The sequence below is a fragment of the Ceratosolen solmsi genome, unplaced genomic scaffold (assembly GCF_000503995.2).
Source record: "Ceratosolen solmsi marchali unplaced genomic scaffold, CerSol_1.0 scaffold41, whole genome shotgun sequence".
Taxonomy (NCBI): domain Eukaryota; kingdom Metazoa; phylum Arthropoda; class Insecta; order Hymenoptera; family Agaonidae; genus Ceratosolen; species Ceratosolen solmsi.
Genome location: NW_011948424.1, coordinates 2817456 through 2836323, shown reverse-complemented (window position 1 = coordinate 2836323; position 18868 = coordinate 2817456). Strand labels below are relative to the sequence as shown.

The following is an 18868-nucleotide window of genomic DNA, read 5'->3' as shown; positions in this document are numbered from 1 at the left end:
AAAAAAAAAAAAAAAAAAAAAAAACAAGATAGTCTATCACAATAATCATTTTCAAAATAAGCAAATATATTTCGCGCGCGTGTGGGTTTATTATATGTATGTGTGTATATATATATATATATATATATATATATATATATATATATATATATAGTGGTAGATTAGCGATGAATAAATAAATCGGTACTACGAATGAATGCCTATTGCTTGTTAATCACCAGGTCTGCGCTCATACGGTAAAGTTGTCTACGTGTTCACGCTAATACCCATTTTCGGCACATTCATACTGTGCGCGAAACTCTTGGGACTCACACCACCCGGGACCATCCACCAATTATTCCCAGCAACTGTATGGGCCGAATTTTTTATCAACGGTCGATCCTGGGTTACTGCCTCCTCCGAGGTATTTCTCACCTGGGGGCTTCTTGGAGCCGCTGCGATGCAGGTACAATGTTTTGTCCTTTGATTAGTATACATTGTCGCCGCCACTATATTATCTTATCTCAATTCTTATATTCATAATATTGGAAATATTGTTTTGTTTCGATATTTGGTGTAGTAATCGCGTTGCTAGAGGAGCGAGATAATCATATTGCGGACAAAATAGAATTTTGCCACACATTGACCAAGCTATATTCGATTGTTATACGCGTGCTGTCCGATAAATCTGTGCAATGGAAAATCTAGTCGAGGATAGATTATAATTTTTCCTTTTTTTGTTTCTAGATAGCCGCACACAACAAGCACAAGCATCTGCTACAGAGAGACACGAGTCTCGTCGTCGTATTAACATTTGTGGTTCTTCTGTTAGCTGCGTTTCTCGCTAATACATGTGTACAGATCCTTAAGTATCACGGTTATACATACACAACAAGCTCATTTGGTAAGTCAGTGAAAGTTATCTTTGAAATTTACAATTATCGAGGATAAAATGTCGTTTTAACCAAGACAACGTAAGGTTTCATATAATGAAAGATGCATAAGTATAAGCAGACATCCTATATTAAATAATATTTAATCCAATGAAATTCAGAATGTTTTAAGAACCAATAAATTTATTAATATTTCATTTTTGTTTGGTTTACAAATTTCCTTTTTAGCCTTAACAAAACCAAAAATTACAAATACAACAACATGACGTTAAATTATGTTTTTAATTTAATAGGAGACAATTGGCGTTCGACATACGAATGATCACACGTAATAAGACTCGATAAATTCTATTAATAATCAAGTATTGCGATAATTTCTTCACAGCAAACATTTTATTAGATGATATCACCTTTTTTTTTTTTTTTTTTTTTAACTTAATTCATACGTTTTAGACGATCTATTAATTGATTAATCGCGCACCACTTGATGCGCGATTATACGAGATATTTACGCGATTACGAGATATTGGTGACAATAGAGCAAAATAGCAAAGTAGACACTTTAGTCGAAGCTTATTCGAATGTTAGAATTAAAAATTTATTTATTTCGCGTTGCGATCGATCGTTACGTAAAAATATCTAATAAATTATGAATTCACTTTATGACAAAATTGCCTAATAATCGAACATTTTATTTGTAATGTACGTGTCGATTAATTGCATCGTGTCATTGCGATTTCAAAAGCCAAGGCGATCAATGTTAAAAATTTGTCCAAATTGCCGAACTTGGCGAGAATGATTTATTTTTAAAAAATTATAATACGTCATACGAAATGCGAAGGAATGCTCATAAAAGGCAGCCCATAATTTATCCTTTCGAGCACATCGGTACGTTAAAAATAACATACGCATCGGACAATTTTGCCATGAATTATTCGATTCACCTCGGCCATCCTAATTTCTTTATTAGGCAACTAATAAATTATCATAAATGTCATTAAAAATGCATGCGCGAGCTCAGCTTGCGATAAACATGTATGAGTGCTCTCGACCATCACTATAAATCACTGGTCGCCGAGAGAGATTGAGAGGGGCTGGTAGCTAATACAAGGTAATCAACAAGATTCCGTAAGTCTTGAGAGCTCGCAATGCCGACTACGGCCAAATCGGCGTTGTAATGCCCATAAAAAAAAAAAAAAATTGCTATCTTAATCTCGCGCGAGATGGCAGACACCTACGTCACAAATGAGCACGGGGACTCACGCACGCATTTTCCCCTAAATTACAGAGAGGATATCCGGATACACGTTCATGCACCCCCATAACGAGCCCCCGCCACCGGGGCAGAGCAGCACCCCGGAGCGCTTCATGGCGCACGCCTCCTTCCTCGTGGGCCAACGCGTCACTCGGCCAGGATCCGAGCTGAACTTCGAGTCCGGCTACCAGGCGCTTAGGCTCTCTACGGAGCTCGTCCCGGCGACCCTCGCCATCCTTGGCACCGAGCAGGTCTCGCCCTTCTGGTCCGTCCTCTTTTACTTCATTCTCATCCTCTTTGGCATCGCGCAGCAGGTCAGTTCACGAATCCCGCGACCTTCTTCTATCCGGGGAAGGCGCGGCCAATTTTACGCTACGCCCCGGCTTCTAGGCGACTTACATCCAAGTCCGATATTACCCGATACATACACCGGCACATTGCCAAATAGCCAATACGCTTCGTTTAAGTCGTCTCTTGGCCGTGGACGCTCCCTCGTTATATCCGTTATAATAACAATGATGACGGATGACCGCGAGGACTGTTGTTTTGGCTTGGAAAAGTGTACTCGCACTTGTCGCGAGCGGCGAGTACAAATTAAAACTCTCATATTCGTCGTTATAATACGAATATCATTTTCAATCGACACTGTCTGTGACCGTCGATTTATGTTATATAAGTAAGTTGTAAGATCGATATTTAGTGCAAATATCGGTGCACATTATATAATTAAGTAAATAAAAGGCCAATGAATTACAAATTTATTAGTAAATGCACTTCTTTGCGATAGTTACGCATTTTATTAATTTTATTCATTCGCATGCCTATGTAAAATAAGTAAATAGCACGAGGTTTATTATGTCGAAAAGGAATATTCGTTTATTCTGACGAGAGAGTTTAAACGACTTATTAAGTTTATCGTGATAAAATATCGATGTATTTGTAAACAACAATTGTTAAGCTGTAAAATTATCTTACACGGGATTATAGAATTTATCTCCAATGTATCAAAGTATCACAGAGCTGCGTTTTTTTTTTTTTTTTTTTTAACATTATATCGCAAATTAATATCCGTAGTATAATAATAATAATGATGATGATGATGATGATGATGATGATGATGATGATATTAAAAAATGACAATTTTATACTATTGTAGTTTTGTAAATAGTTGTTTAACAAATAGATCAAGTAGATACAATTCGTTTGAAATGTTCTTGTAATGATGAATAATTTCATATATAAGGTACTCTCGTATTTAGATTCGCTCAATTTTACATAATTATAACGTTTATATTATTTACACGGACAATAGAAACTCGCAATGTCATAATTAATTGTATTACTATTAAATTTCAGTTAGCGATCTGGCATTGTGTTATAACTGGTATAATGGCAATAAATACCAAAATGATGAAGTTATGGGAAACGACCATTACTTTCTTCAGCTGTGCCTGTGCTTACATTTTAGGGCTTCCAATGGCAACCGAGGTAATTGTTTGTGAAAATTTTCAATTTCTAAAAATATGTCACTGACTAATCGAGCAATTATATATATATATATATATATATATATATATATATAACGTATACAAGAAAAGATTGAAAATAATATTAATATTGTTTCTTTTACTTTTTTTCTTCAATGGCATCCCGATAATACTATATAATTAATAATACAAATATTTGCAAAGAAAATATAAATAATTTTAACGACGAAATTATTGTTCGTATACATGGTATAGTAATGTTATATTACGTTAAATAGAAACTCTAGAGGAAGGAGCGAAAAATTGATTTATTAAATTGAGTAAAGTATTATCACGAATTTTTGTAGGCTATTCTTAAGATCTTCGTACAAATAAAATAAATTAAAGACAATCATAGGTGAGGCAGTAAGTGAACGATTGAAAAGATATTTGCTCGCGTGTTAATTGTCATGATCGTCAAACATCCATCGATAAGTCACTTTTTGCCTTGCGCAATTATACATTACTAAATAATACAAAGTTACAAAATTACCTCAACATAATCGCTTGAGCTCAACGGCAATGAAGATGATAACATTCTCATACATCGCAATCTTATCAAGATATATATATATATATATATATATATATACATTACGTTTATCGCTTATCAAATTCGTGAAATCCATCGTTACGTCTCGATTAGCCTTATCTATACGCAAGTGAACATTGACTTGCCCGTCAGTCATAATTTTAAGGCATTTCAATTTGACTTATTTAACGAGCAACATCAAGAATTATTTTCCTATCTAATAAGGTGTAGTTAAGTTGCAAATCTAGGTTGCACATTTTATCGAGTCTCGTATTATTAATAATCTATAAAAATTATAAACTAAATTCATCATTATAAGTAAACGCGCTCTTCGGACATTCACGGACACAGACGCGCGTGCAACATACTAACTTTTTAAAATAAATATTTTTCAAAAGATCGAAGCTTTTTATTTACGAGCTATTTAACTGTAAATTGCACACTGCAAACTCAAGTAATTTCAAGTAATATCAAATGCTCCGGAACTGAAAAACGATTTAACGAGTGTATAGTAGTAACATCAAGATCCATACTGAGAAGTGAACGGTGAATGTGTAAAAAAAATGTTATCAATAATATGATATGTCGATGTGATAAGTGCTATAAGTTGTGTAAAATTCGAAGGGAAAAAAGTGGTAATAAATCGAATTTAAATATATCGAAACTTGTTAATGTTGAAAATAGATAATCTCATGGATTTGAATTGATAATTAACGTCGACTATTCGAGTATAAAATCATTAAGACGAATTCATCTAGCACGAATACACGTATACAAGGTTGTTTATGGCTTCTTCTTCGTTTTTTTTATTTTTTTTTTTTTTTTATTTTTATTTTTTTTTTTAAGATTAATTTACTCGCATAGATACGCACTTTATAAATATCGTTAAATGCATAAAAATTTAATTCAAATATAAATTTTGCAATACTAATTTTAATAATTTGCGTGTTTTCGACCAATAACGTGACTACTAGTCGTTGAATATTGATATTGTCATTAAGATATTTACATAACAGAATTATTCTCGTCAATTCCAAATATGAGTTATCAGAAGAATTCTTATCCGACAAGAGTGAATAATAAAAGATTAATAGCGTCTTGCTACATTTGCAATAAGTCGATGGATTCAAAGTATCTGTCCGAACACATAATCGACTGTGGTCTGGTTCTGCAAGAATGTCCAGAAAAATGTGGAACCTACATTCCACGAAATGAATTGCAAGAGCATCGAGCCCATTGTTTTCATAGACTTAAAAATAAAGTGAAGCACAGCGGTTGCTCAATCGACGAACAAATTCACGTTCTACGAGACTCTGCCTGGAAGAGTAAGGTCGTGTCAATTTTAAATTTACTTAAAGCCGCCGTTTACGAGGGAGAAATGGAAGTACGTGAACTTAGAGGCACGTTAATTTCAAGCTTGCAGTTGACGAACGAGGCGTTGCGCAAAGACATTCTCGACGAGTTGTTCCAAGGTCGTGGAATGTTCAACGCTATAAACTCAAAGTTAAGCCGTCTGGAGCAATCCCGCGTAGACATGGAAGAAAAATCGATGCAAGTTCTTCAACAAACAAACGCTGAATTAGCTAAATTGAAATTCGAAGCTCTGAGCTTGCGGCGCGGCAGCGCGGCAGAATGGAGTCGCTGTTACGCGATATTAGATGAAACGAAGGCGAATCTTACATCCGAAAACGCGAGAATTTTAAAACTTTATGAAGAACAAGTGGAGAACATTTACGACACGAAGCTCGAGCTTGAAATGCGCTGCAAACTTTCGCGAAAATTAGTTAGTAAATACAATACATTGTTCGATAAAATTGAAGCCTTAGAAATGCAAATGCAAAGGCATGCTGAAGCGATAGCTCAAGAAAATAAAAATTGGAAATCTCTGAAATTTCAAGTTAAAGAGAGTATGGATTATGTCGAGGATCGTTTGAAAAGTATAGCCACTAGCCCTCGGAATGATAGGGTGAATTATTTCATGTGCAATTGTAATAATGACAGTACGATTATTGGTCGACTTATTTGGAGAATCGATGGGTATAATGAGAAGATGAATGAGGCAAGAAGGAACGATAGTATTCTGTTTAGTCCGATATTCTATGATAAGGAATATGGTTATACATTAAGAATGGAAATATACTTGAATGGCTTAGGTCAGTGGAGAAATCGGCATATAATTGGTTGTCTGAAAATAATTAGCGGTAAATGGGATCCTCTGCTCGATTGGCCTTGTGTACTAATGGCTAATGTCACTCTAAAGGATCAAGAGAATTCGACTAATGATTTGGAGAAATTCGTGAAAAGCGTGAAAGCCAAGGCCGATGGACAATTGGAGCATAACTCGAATTTGTATATGTTTATACCGCATTCGACGTTGGATAAACATTCTGGATACACGAAGAATGACCTAATGTTTCTAGATATTCGCATAAGGAATAATAAATTTACCGGTTCCACTACATCCTTAGTTTAGGAAGATTTCTCATAAATTTGGCAAATTTTTATTTTAATCAAGGCTATACCGAGTTCACCCGGTTAGTCCTATACTACCACCACCACCACCACTACTACTACTACTACTACTACTACTACTACTACTACTACTACTACTACTACTACTACTACTACTACTACTACTACTACTACTACTACTACTACTACTACTACTACTACTACTACTACTACTACTACTACTACTACTACTACTACTACTACTACTACTACTACTACTACTACTACTACTACTACTACTACTACTACTACTACTACTACTACTACTACTACTACTACTACTACTACTACTACTACTACTACTACTACTACTACTACTACTACTACTACTACTACTACTACTACTACTACTACTACTACTACTACTACTACTACTACTACTACTACTACTACTACTACTACTACTACTACTACTACTACTACTACTACTACTACTACTACTACTACTACTACTACTACTACTACTACTACTACTACTACTACTACTACTACTACTACTACTACTACTACTACTACTACTACTACTACTACTACTACTACTACTACTACTACTACTACTACTACTACTACTACTACTACTACTACTACTATAATACGTAAAAACATATGTTATTACAGGTTTTTAGTTTTTAAAGAAACCTTAGCTTTTGCTATTTTAATCCAATTACTTATTTCTTCTTTTTTTTTCGTTCCAAATAACACATGATTGTTCTTTAATAATAGATCATGGGAATGGCCAATAGTAATTCATTATTGATTATAAAGTATTTACATAAAAATTTACTATTCAACGCTCGCTCAGTAGTTAAATTAATGTTCGATTAATTTTATAATGGTAATTTTACTTAACTTTTTTCTTTCTTTCTTTCTTTCTTTCTTTTTTAAAGTTAATTTAAAGTGTTCAAACGCCGGAATTGCATTTATTCGTTCGTGGATAATAATCCATTGGAGATAAAAAATTCCAATTACGTGCTACAGTAATAATTGACTTTGCGTTTTACTAGAAGCAGATATATTCTCTAATTTTTATTGCAATTTGAGCTAAGCATCGACTATTGCTGTGACTATACATTATAAATTAACATTATTAATAGTTAAATGAATGAGAGCGTAGATTCAAAAAAAAAAAAAAAAAAAAAAAAAAAAAAAAAAATGTTAATACACGAATGTTCGTGCGGTCGTGGTGAATGTGACGAACATTAAATTTGAAAATGAGAGAAAAAAAAAGGAATTAGTGCGAAACTTACGGGCAGCGAGAGTTGAAAATTTCGTATTTTCACGAGTGCAAAGTGGGGGGGGGGGAGTCTCGCATCGCAAAGTCTTGCTGAATTTAAGAAAATTGTCAAAAGTGCAAAAAGAAAAGAAAAGAAATGTAAAATTGATACGTGTGAGCGCCAACTGACCAATGAGCTCTTGGGAATAATTGCAGCTGGGCATACACGTGGTCTATTATCTGGACTACACCGTCGGCGGGGCCTGGTGGATCATGGTTCTCTACCTGGTGCAAGTTGGCGCCGTCTTCGCGGTACGTGGGAGGCCGCACACCGGTGAGGCCGTCGTAGCCGAATTGTTCCCGCCAACCGGCAGGTGCCTCAAATACTGGGCCGGGCCTCTTCTTTCCTTCACCTGGAACGTCATCCTGCCCATTACACTGATGGTTGGTTCTTTGCCATTTAAATGCTCGTTTAATGTCGTTGATGCGGCTGTCTGCCTGCGCCTTGATTCAAATCGATCTCTTCAATGTCAAGTCGAACGAGCGATTCAAATGGCATTTAATTCATCCTGTTAACGGCGTGAAGCGATGCCATTCTAAAATTTGTAGAGGAGAAAGGAATTTGAAAAGGTGGGCTCGGTGGGAGGGAAGAAGAAGCGTAATGTCGGGGATTTGAGCGAGGAATTTAAATTTTAAGGGATCCATCGAATGCTCTTAAGTTGGTCGATTGTCCAACGATTTTACGGCATCGCTTCCAAATCGGTTATTTATTGTTTAATAAAAGCGCGAGTACCTTAGCACCAAAGATATATTAGTAAAATCGAGCATTGGGCGTACTCGAAGCCGGTCCACTCGAGTCCGATGATCTGCGCAACGACGTCGAGCATTCCGCTCATTCCGAATTAACTGACCTTTTCCATTTCATACAGGTGCTCAGCATCTCCGTATTTAAGAGTACTGGATATCGAGAACTGTATACGTATCGGCGTACTAGTAAGGATTACTGGGCCGTCTGGACCAGGCAGCTGGGAGCTCTGATTCAACTGATACCGATTCTCATAATTCCCGTGGTGGCGATAATTCAAACCTGTCGCTACTTGAATAGTGGGCCACCCGACATATTTGATGTAAGCATTTGGCACGCGTAATAGCGATGCCTTACATACACTTGTAAACAACATGTTTTGTATTGAAAAATTGTTATATTCAATCCATGACTTGGTCACTTTATGCCCTAATTTAATTTGGATCTCTCAATAATAAACAACACACAATTTCTCTCCCCACCCCACCCCACCCCACCCCCTCTCACTCTCTCTCTCTCTCTCTCTCTCTCTCTCTCTCTCTCTCTCTCTATCTCTCTATCTCTCTCTTGTTTTTGTTGTTGTTTTTGTTGTTGTTTGTTTTCTCTTTTTAACGAATTAATGATATTCATGCTATTTTTAATTAAAAATTCCAATGTAATTTAGAATACTAACTATAATGAATTCTCTTTGTTGCGTAAAATATTAGAACAATCAGATGGAGGTGAATGTAAGTCACTGCATTCAATGTAATGGAGTAAGTGATTTAAAATGATTAATTTCAAAGTAGATGTTCATTAAAAAAAAAATAATAATAATAATAATAATAAAAAATTACAAATTTTAAAAATGATGTTTTTACAAGTAGATAGTTTTCATTTGCGGCACGTTTGGCTTATCTATTATATCACCACCATTAACGCTACAAAAAATTAATACTCTAGTGAGTAACACACAGTTCTCTTCTTTTTCTTTTCTTTTTTTATTATCGATTTTATTTCGTTGGATTTTTTAATTTTAAATTACATCGAATCTGCAACCTGCAATTCAACGATGCTGTAACGATGCTTATTAAAATATACAAATTGATAAATACAATAATTTTAATGTAATATAATACCGGACAGTGCAATAAATAATCGGTATCGAATTAAATTGATCATTTAATGGATTAAAATCGGTCGAGGAAATATCACACTTAATCGACAATATTGGAGTCAATTAATTATATATTAATTATTTAAAATTAACTAATATTGATCTTATAGCTTTTAACAAATATGTATATATATATATATATATATATATATATATATATATATATATATATATTATTTTTTATTTTGTGATTTCATTTTTTTTTGTTTTGTTTTAATTCTATTATTCGGTATATAAACGCTAAAAAATCGCTATGGTCTTAATAAATTTTATGCTGAGTAAATTATATCTCATCGATCGATTAAAAAAGAAAAGGAAAAACGATATGCGCATTCTCTTAACACTAAACGTCTAATCTCCGTCGCTCTAACTTACTTAATTATATTAAACTCGAGAAATTACGCTTAATTGATTATGACTTAAAAATTTTTGTTTGCCTACAAGCAATTTTTCTTTTCTTTTCTTTTCTTTTTTTTATATTTTTTTTTTTTTTATTATTTTCTTTTTTTTATGATCGTTTAATATTAAAACATTAATAATCATAGCCGTCAAAATTTTATATAAATTAGAAGCAATAAAATTTGAAACCGATGCATTTCTCAACGAGTAATACGCGATCTTACAGATCCGTCATTTAATGACATTTCCCGATTAATCGAACGGTAAATGGAAAAAGAGAAAAGAGAATAGTCGTTTATGTACATACGGCTTCGAAGTCAGACTAAAATAATAATAGAACGTTTGTCAAATTTGTCAAATCAAAAACCAGCGACCACGGCATTAGCTTGCGGTTAACATCGAACATCGTCGTCGTCCTTCTCGTATTAACGAGAATTTTCATTCCCACGCAAAAGCCCAAAGGAAAGATCCCCTAGTAAAGAGATTCGAAAAAAAAAAAAAAAAAAAAAAAAAAAAAAACGAAAGAAAAAAGCATCGTTAATGTATTTATCCACGACGAAACAGCTATACAATTGAGCCTTTACTGAAACTAACGGCGCTTCATTTTCGCACTCTAAACGATCGATGTACGCGCAACAAACAGTGCACCCATCGTTATCATTGCGCCCCGCACTTGCTAAACCTTACGGTGTAATTGCAGAGGATCCAATTACTTTATCGACCGTCTATGGAGCCGGATGAGCAACGAAATACCCAGACGCAGATCGGAGCCACCGGGACGACGAATGTCCAAAGCAATGGCCTCGTCTCCAACTCAACGGAACTGCCGTTCGAGGATCCGCCCCCCAAGTACACACCGCCCCCGAGCTACACAACAGCCACCGGCGCCCGCATCGCCAAGATGCTGCGACAAAGCTTCCGTCGTAGCGTTCGTAGGATCGCCAATGTTCTCGGTGAGGGTGGCAGTGCTGCCAATGTCGCCGTCGTTGCAGCGACCGCCACAGCCGCGGCCGCCAGACAGAGACCCGCACTACAGAGGCAACAGTTACAGCAGTCACACGACAATCACCACCATCACCATCATCATCATAATCATCAGCAGCATCAGCATCAGCATCAGCATCAGCAGCAGCAGCAGCAGCAGCAGCAGCAGCAGCAGCAGCAGCAGCAGCAGCAGCAGCAGCAGCAGCAGCAGCAGCAGCAGCAGCAGCAGCAGCAGCAGCAGCAGCAGCAGCAGCAGCAGCAGCAGCAGCAGCAGCAGCAGCAGCAGCAGCAGCAGCAGCAGCAGCAGCAGCAGCAGCAGCAGCAGCAGCAGCAGCAGCAGCAGCAGCAGCAGCAGCAGCAGCAGCAGCAGCAGCAGCAGCAGCAGCAGCAGCAGCAGCAGCAGCAGCAGCAGCAGCAGCAGCAGCAGCAGCAGCAGCAGCAGCAGCAGCAGCAGCAGCAGCAGCAGCAGCAGCAGCAGCAGCAGCAGCAGCAGCAGCAGCAGCAGCAGCAGCAGCAGCAGCAGCAGCAGCAGCAGCAGCAGCAGCAGCAGCAGCAGCAGCAGCAGCAGCAGCAGCAGCAGCAGCAGCAGCAGCAGCAGCAGCAGCAGCAGCAGCAGCAGCAGCAGCAGCAGCAGCAGCAGCAGCAGCAGCAGCAGCAGCAGCAGCAGCAGCAGCAGCAGCAGCAGCAGCAGCAGCAGCAGCAGCAGCAGCAGCAGCAGCAGCAGCAGCAGCAGCAGAGCATTAACAACCAGTCCCACCACCACCATCACAACCATCACCAGCATCAGCGGCAGCAACAGCAACAGCAGCAACAGCAGCCTCCCCCACCCGATTACGCTGCTGTGCTCGTTGAAATGAATCAGCGACTCTCGTCCCGCGACGTCGCAATACATATCACCGAGGTTCTTTCTTCAAATTTCTTTCCTACATTTCTATCAGCGTCGTTGTCAGCCTTTCTTACGTACACTTAACATTCTCATAATAGAATTATTTATTTGAATTACAACAATTCAATAACGGCTGGCAACCATGTTTTTATCACCTTATTTTATCGAGCCTTACTATCAACCATATATTTTGCCGAGCTATATGGTAACGTGATTTTTTGCACTTAAAGCGCACCTTTACTCGCAAATTTGCCTTGTCAATTAGAAAGAAAGATAAAGTGGAATGAACGGAGCATTGGATTGTATTTTCAGGGAGGAGCCGACGCTACGAGGAGACCGTACACGGCCGAGCGCCAATTGAGTCGAGCGAGGACGATGGATCGCAACGCTGGTCGACGCGAGTCGATCCCCGCCATCCGGGCTCACCACACCCTCGACCGGAGGCTCTGTAGCAGCGGTAGTGGCAGTGGCAGTGGCAGTGGCAGCCCCGGAACTTCGAACCTCACAGCTGCCGAAGTGGCGAACCTTCTGCGCAGCAGTATCCGACGAGGGAATGCTCGTAATCAAGTGGAAGAGGACTACAATTTCATGGTCGGAGATAGTCGGAAAAGCACCGCCTCGATCGCGAACCTCGTTGGGGCTGCGGCACCCATAGGACAGGAGGCGCTCAACCAAGAGGAAGAGGACTATAATTTTATAGTAGAAGAGAGTCGGAAAAGCACCGCCTCGGTCGAGAACCTCGTTGGGGCTGCGGCGCCAATAGGTCAGGACGCCCTGGTAATTTGTGGATCCGAAAGCATGTTCGAGTCCCCGAACCTCAACAAGACTGTCCACGAGATGGAGAGCTCCGTTTCTGTGATATAGACTGGCTTGCAACTTCATTATGCCTTTCTCTTTATCTTCCTTTAAACTCGCCTTTGTCTTCGTTCTCCTCCTTATAATCTCATTTCTCTTATACCTTGTCCTTTTCAAGCTGTCTCGTCGAGATCTCCGTCCGCTTGCACACACGTATTCTGCTGTGCATTTATATGAAAAATACGTGGCGGCTCGTCGCCCCATTGGCATGAAAGCGACGACACCGCACTCTTTTTCTCTCTCTCTCTCTCCCTCGTTTCAGTCCATATGTGGATTGAGTTTTTATGCGGCCCAATACTACATGTTATGTAAAATTAACCGTAGAGATAAAATAGTTTTCCCGCTGATGCTGATCATATTTCGTCCAAAGCACTTGTTAAAACGCGGCATTTATAATGCGTATATTTACAAAACAAATGGCGATCATTTAATTACGAACTGTAAATTTCCGAGACAAAAATCTCCGGTTCGACTCATTTTATTACACGCAAATATCAAAATCGATATCTTCAAGGGGTACGAAAAGATGTAATGTTTTTTTTTTCTTTCATAATTAAAGTTACCTTTTTCGAGAACAGGAAGAGAATGGAACCCAAATGACATAACTGATCTGAATTATTCTTACTTACGTGCAACAAGTATATTCAAAGCTTAAATTCATTAATTTTCATGTATAATCTTCGCTTCTTTTAATACTAAGACAAATTTAAGACTAGTCACTGGTTTGATTGTTTTATACTTTATACTCATACTATTATAAATTCAATTTTACATAATTGAAGGATCATATTGATACATAACATTTTCAATGTTTATTGCAGATTGTTTAAAAAAAAATTTTCTGACGCCTCCATTTCTCACTCGATTACTTGAATTTCATGCAAAATTCTTACAAACGTACTTTTAATAAAAGACGGGCGTTTAACCGACAAACAAAGCACAACAAATTCTGTAAATCTTTGTAAAAACGAACTTTTATTAATTATACGCTTAAAATACTTATCGCGATAAAAATAATTCTAATAAACCACTATAAAAAGAAAATAAATAAATAAATACAAAAAAAAAAAAAGGCTTATTAAAACTGATTTAATAAAAATGAAAAAACGAAAATGTCTCGTTTACTTTATGCCGACAAAACACAATTTATCTTCACTTTAAGAGAATACAAATCTTTATTTATATATTTTTTAAATGAATTAACATACATTTGTTTTAAAGCAAACTACATTTAACGACAATCACAACATAAATAATAAAAAGAATATATAAATAAATGAAAAAATTCCAGTAGTCCATTATATATATATATCGAGAAAAGAAAAGAAAAATAAATATTTAAACTGATAGTTAATATGAAGCTTGGTATTGTGTATCTTGTAAAGTAGATTAGTAATCCCTTCATATTATTTTAATCGATCGACCATCTTTCTTTCTTCTTCTTTATAAAGCAATCGACAGAACCAGTCTTAAAACAATAATCTAACTCTCATGACATTTGGCGTAGAATTTACCATTTTAATTCGGATGAGATACATCTGCTTAAAGTCTTTAAGATTTTATTGTGAAAATTTAACAATAAAATCGTTACTATAAATATATGCCGAGCATTGCATTGCTAATTCCTCATTACTTTTACCGATGCTTAAGTGGCACCAGTGTAATGAATTACTGCATGATCGATTTCAAGTTATAAATATATTTATCCTGTCGATATGGAATATTTATGAATTCGTCTTGATAATTAATCCTCAGAAAATTAACGAAAAAAGAGAAGAAATGATTTCGTGTTGGATGAAAATTAATCACTAAGATGCTTATCAAAAGTCTTATACTAATGATAAAAGAAAATGTACTTGGAAATGGGATAAATTATAAATGAAGCAAGTAATTTAGATTATTTAAATTACACGAAATTAGTAAAAGATAATATTTGATCATTTGATCATTGATAAAAAAACTTCAACTTTCTTAATAAATAATTACATGAAATTAAAAAGAAAAACATAATCATTTTAATATTTTTCTGCACATAAACTGTAATCATTTAAAATGTGCAATAGCATATTTCTTTTAAAAAGTCTAAGCTGCTTTTAAAGATATGATTATCTGCCTTCAGTTAATAATAAAATAAGAATGTGAAGAATTCGAATACTAATGCGTTAAAAAAATTAAAAAAGGAGAAGGTTATCACTTTTCTTTTCATTTAATTAATGGAAACTATTTTCAGCTAATATTTAAATGTAAATGATTTATCGCCTTGTTTTATCTCTTTTCAAAATGTGTATTTGAAATATCAAGAATAACCGAGTCAACTTAACATTAATTCAATTAATTTCTTTTATTTTTCAACATTTCTTACAATTCATTTTTATATTTTTCAACATTTCTTACAATACAAATATATATATATATATATATATATATATATATATATATATATATTAATGTATATATTTTAATTGATTCATTTTCACATTCTTGTCACTGTTTATAAGTAACTGTAGTAATATTTATTTTTCAATTAATAAAAAAAAAAAAGTAATAATTATAATAAAATAAATGCAAACTTATTTATATATATATATATATATATATATATTTTTTTTTTTTGTTTTTTTAATTCGCAAAACAAAATGTAAAACGACGGTTATTTCGGCATTAATAAACTTGAATATGTATAAAGAATTAAAAATAAATTAATAAAATAAACATCCCGATATTCTCATTCTTGGAATATCATAGACTTGTTGTTTCAGATATTATGCTCAGTCTTATTACAATTATGTTTGTTCCTTGTAAGATATAATTTGAGTCAAAGTAACACTATATAAAATAACATTTTCGTAAAGAAGAAACATTCAACGTGTTGTTAAGCGTTTTAAATTTATAATTTTACAATCGCTCATTTCTAAAATTGGATCTATTGTAATCAAGAGTAAACTCTTATATATGTTACGTATAATAAATATACAATAATACCAGTAATAATTGTAACCCTTGTACAGGCAATTTCTATATATATATATATATATATATATATTAAAAGCAATAGGAAATTGAAAGGAATTTTGTGTAATAAAAAATAATAATACAGAAAATAATTGGAATATTCTAAAACACAAGTATTACAAAAAGTATATGAAAATTTTTTTGATACTTGCATTATGATAAATGTTAGATTGGTCAACGATGTGATAAAAATAAATAAATTAATTAATGTAATATGCTTTAAAATATGTAAGGGACGCATCCATTAAGTACATCTTTTCGAGAAAAAAAACTGTGAAAGTCTAAAGTCTATGAAGCAAAAGTCTTGCACATTTCATGCGTGTATTTGAGACTATTTAATTGTGATTACAATAATTTTTTGTTGCTATTGTTTGACTGGTATTGTTTATAAAAATCGTGCCAGCAAACTACATGTAATATAAGAGCTTCTTGATAATTCAACCTGTGAATTGTAAATATGTTTAGTACTCTTGATGTTTAATATAAGATTAAGTATATAAGTTATCTGTCGTTTCATTCATCATTTATAAATTATATTTATGAACTCATTTATTCGTTTAATTCTACAAATTTTTAGTCTGATTAATGTGTCAATTTTTATAAAAGCTTGATTCATTATTTATAAGTTTTTGTATTTTCTGAAATACCGCATGTACACTTTTTGTGAAATAACCGTTAAATATATTATTTAATAAATAATTATGAAATAAGATTTTATATTTAATAATTTAAAAGGTTTTTCAAAAATGAATCAACATTTACTGTACAGCTATTACTAATGTTTTCGTTTTTTTTTTTTTTTTATCTTGAAATGATTTATTAAATTTTTATTTAAGTTTAAAAAAAAAAAAAATAATAAAATTTATAAATAACTTTTAGTCCCACTTATTCTTCTAATATTGCCGTAATACTCTCATAAGATCATTTATGTACATTACGCAAAAAAAGAAAGAAAGAAAGAAAGAAAGAAAGAGCTAAACCACTAAAAACGATAGAGATTATATTATATGCATTCTGCTCGTGGGCCATAATAAAGTTTTTATGTTCTTTTATAAATTTACGAATTATTTATTTATTCCTTGAAAACAATATAATAATTATAATAATAGTATGGATATTTTCCTATGCAACTTCGCTATTATAATTACATGTTTATAATTTTCACATTTAATCAGTCTCATTTTTATTATTTAGATTATAAGAAGATTTATATAAAAAAGATTATTATTAATTACTTTGTAATAGTCAAATGAACACTGTGTATGTGAATACTACAATATCATATATATTGTCATTGTTTGTTCAAATTTGTAACAAATGTTTAAGATACAATGCATACCTTATATATTATTATTCACGATTTATGTAAATAATGTAAAAATTGTTTGGCCTTCTTTATAATATTATTTAACAATAAAAAAAAAATCTATATTGAGCAGCAAGAAAAATGCTAAAATTACTTTATAATGCAGAATTAGCCCATAGAATGAGTGGATAATGCCGATTTAGTTAATCGGCATTTTATTCAGGTAAAAGGAACTGTTTTAGAAAAGTTCGAAACTATTTGAATATCGTTTCAACTTATATTAGGAACCAAGCAGAATACACTAACGGACGTACAAAATTCAACGACAAAACTAATCTAAGAACGTGTACAAAAGTATCGAACGCAAGTGACTAACCGAAATACTTGAAAAATTATTTTATTTACAACAGAGTAGATTTTGATAGACAACCAAGATTAAAAATTATTGTTATTACTAGAAAAATAAAAAAAATAAAAATATTTAACTATATACCAAGAATCATTCGTACCATCGTCGATATAAAATTTACGTTGTAATTCTTTGTAGAGGCGGTTACACAATTAATCTATTATCTTTCTCTAACTTAAACAGATTTATAAGTATTGAAAATTCTTTAATTTTTTTGAATATTTTTTTTAACAAAATTTCTAATTAAAAAAAAAATTATATATATATATATATATATTTTTTTTTTTTTTTTTTTATTCCGTCAAGTAAGAAGTCAATTCCATAAGAAATATAATATATAAATATTAATTATGAATTAAAAATTAGCCTTTCTTTTTATCATTTAAGCTTGCATCTGCTATGCATTGTGAAATCATTAAGATATTCAGTTGTCTAAATTAAAAGAATAATTAATAAATGAGAATGAACTATTTGAAAATAAAATATTAAACGAAAAATTAAAGAAGCACGTAAGTTAAAAGTATTTATAGAAAAATTGGATGGATCGATAGAATAAAATCTTTCTATCTTATTAGTAATCAAAGAATTTATTAATATTTGGTCCGTTATACGTTAAATTTAAATTTAATAAAAGTGAAAAATAAAATTATTTAAAGCACTAAAAGACAAATAAAATTGTTGTAAAATTTATTTTATTTTTATCATGCATCTTCATCTAAAATTAACTGACAGCTTTAATCGAAAAATTTTATGCATTTGTTAAGTAATTAATATTGTCAATTTCATATATATATATATATATATATATATATATATATATTATTTACATGTATAATTTTATTTACTATTTTATATACTAATTATCATTATTATTATTATTAGATATTGAATAAAAACAGTTAATTTAAAAGAATCAACGGAGTAAAACCCCTCATTGAATTTTAATAATTTTCTTCATTATTTTATTTACTCGTCAATAATTGTATGCTGTAATATTATTTTTACGCTTAACATTTTAGAAAATAACGTTTTAGTGTAATTATAATTTATAAATATTAATAATTATTTTTAAAATGTATTTTAAAATTAGAAATAGAAGAAGTACAATTTCAATTTATAATAAGAATGAAGTTTAATCTGATTTAAA

The 18868-nt window shown here is 33.5% G+C and overlaps 2 protein-coding genes across 2 annotated transcripts in view; both read left to right on the top strand.

The window, feature by feature from the left end:
* The window catches only part of bdg (sodium-dependent transporter bedraggled), a gene marked incomplete at its 3' end in the record, with an annotated part of 106945 nt that extends 95589 nt beyond the window's left edge, over positions 1 to 11356 (top strand). Inside the window, exons 8-14 of the mRNA XM_011500186.1 lie at positions 222 to 445; positions 727 to 883; positions 2161 to 2441; positions 3484 to 3615; positions 8126 to 8353; positions 8839 to 9036; positions 10970 to 11356. Coding sequence (XP_011498488.1) covers positions 222 to 445; positions 727 to 883; positions 2161 to 2441; positions 3484 to 3615; positions 8126 to 8353; positions 8839 to 9036; positions 10970 to 11356 — 1607 coding nt within the window. The remainder of the gene's footprint in view (positions 1 to 221; positions 446 to 726; positions 884 to 2160; positions 2442 to 3483; positions 3616 to 8125; positions 8354 to 8838; positions 9037 to 10969) is intronic.
* Positions 11357 to 11501: 145 nt separating this feature from the next.
* LOC105362699 (putative uncharacterized protein DDB_G0271974) lies at positions 11502 to 11881 on the top strand (the record flags this gene model as incomplete). The annotated part of the gene is made up of 3 exons (XM_011500185.1): positions 11502 to 11561; positions 11700 to 11756; positions 11819 to 11881. Coding segments are annotated over 3 exons (180 nt in total), but the record flags the coding sequence as incomplete, so codon positions are not given.
* Positions 11882 to 18868: the final 6987 nt, after the last annotated feature.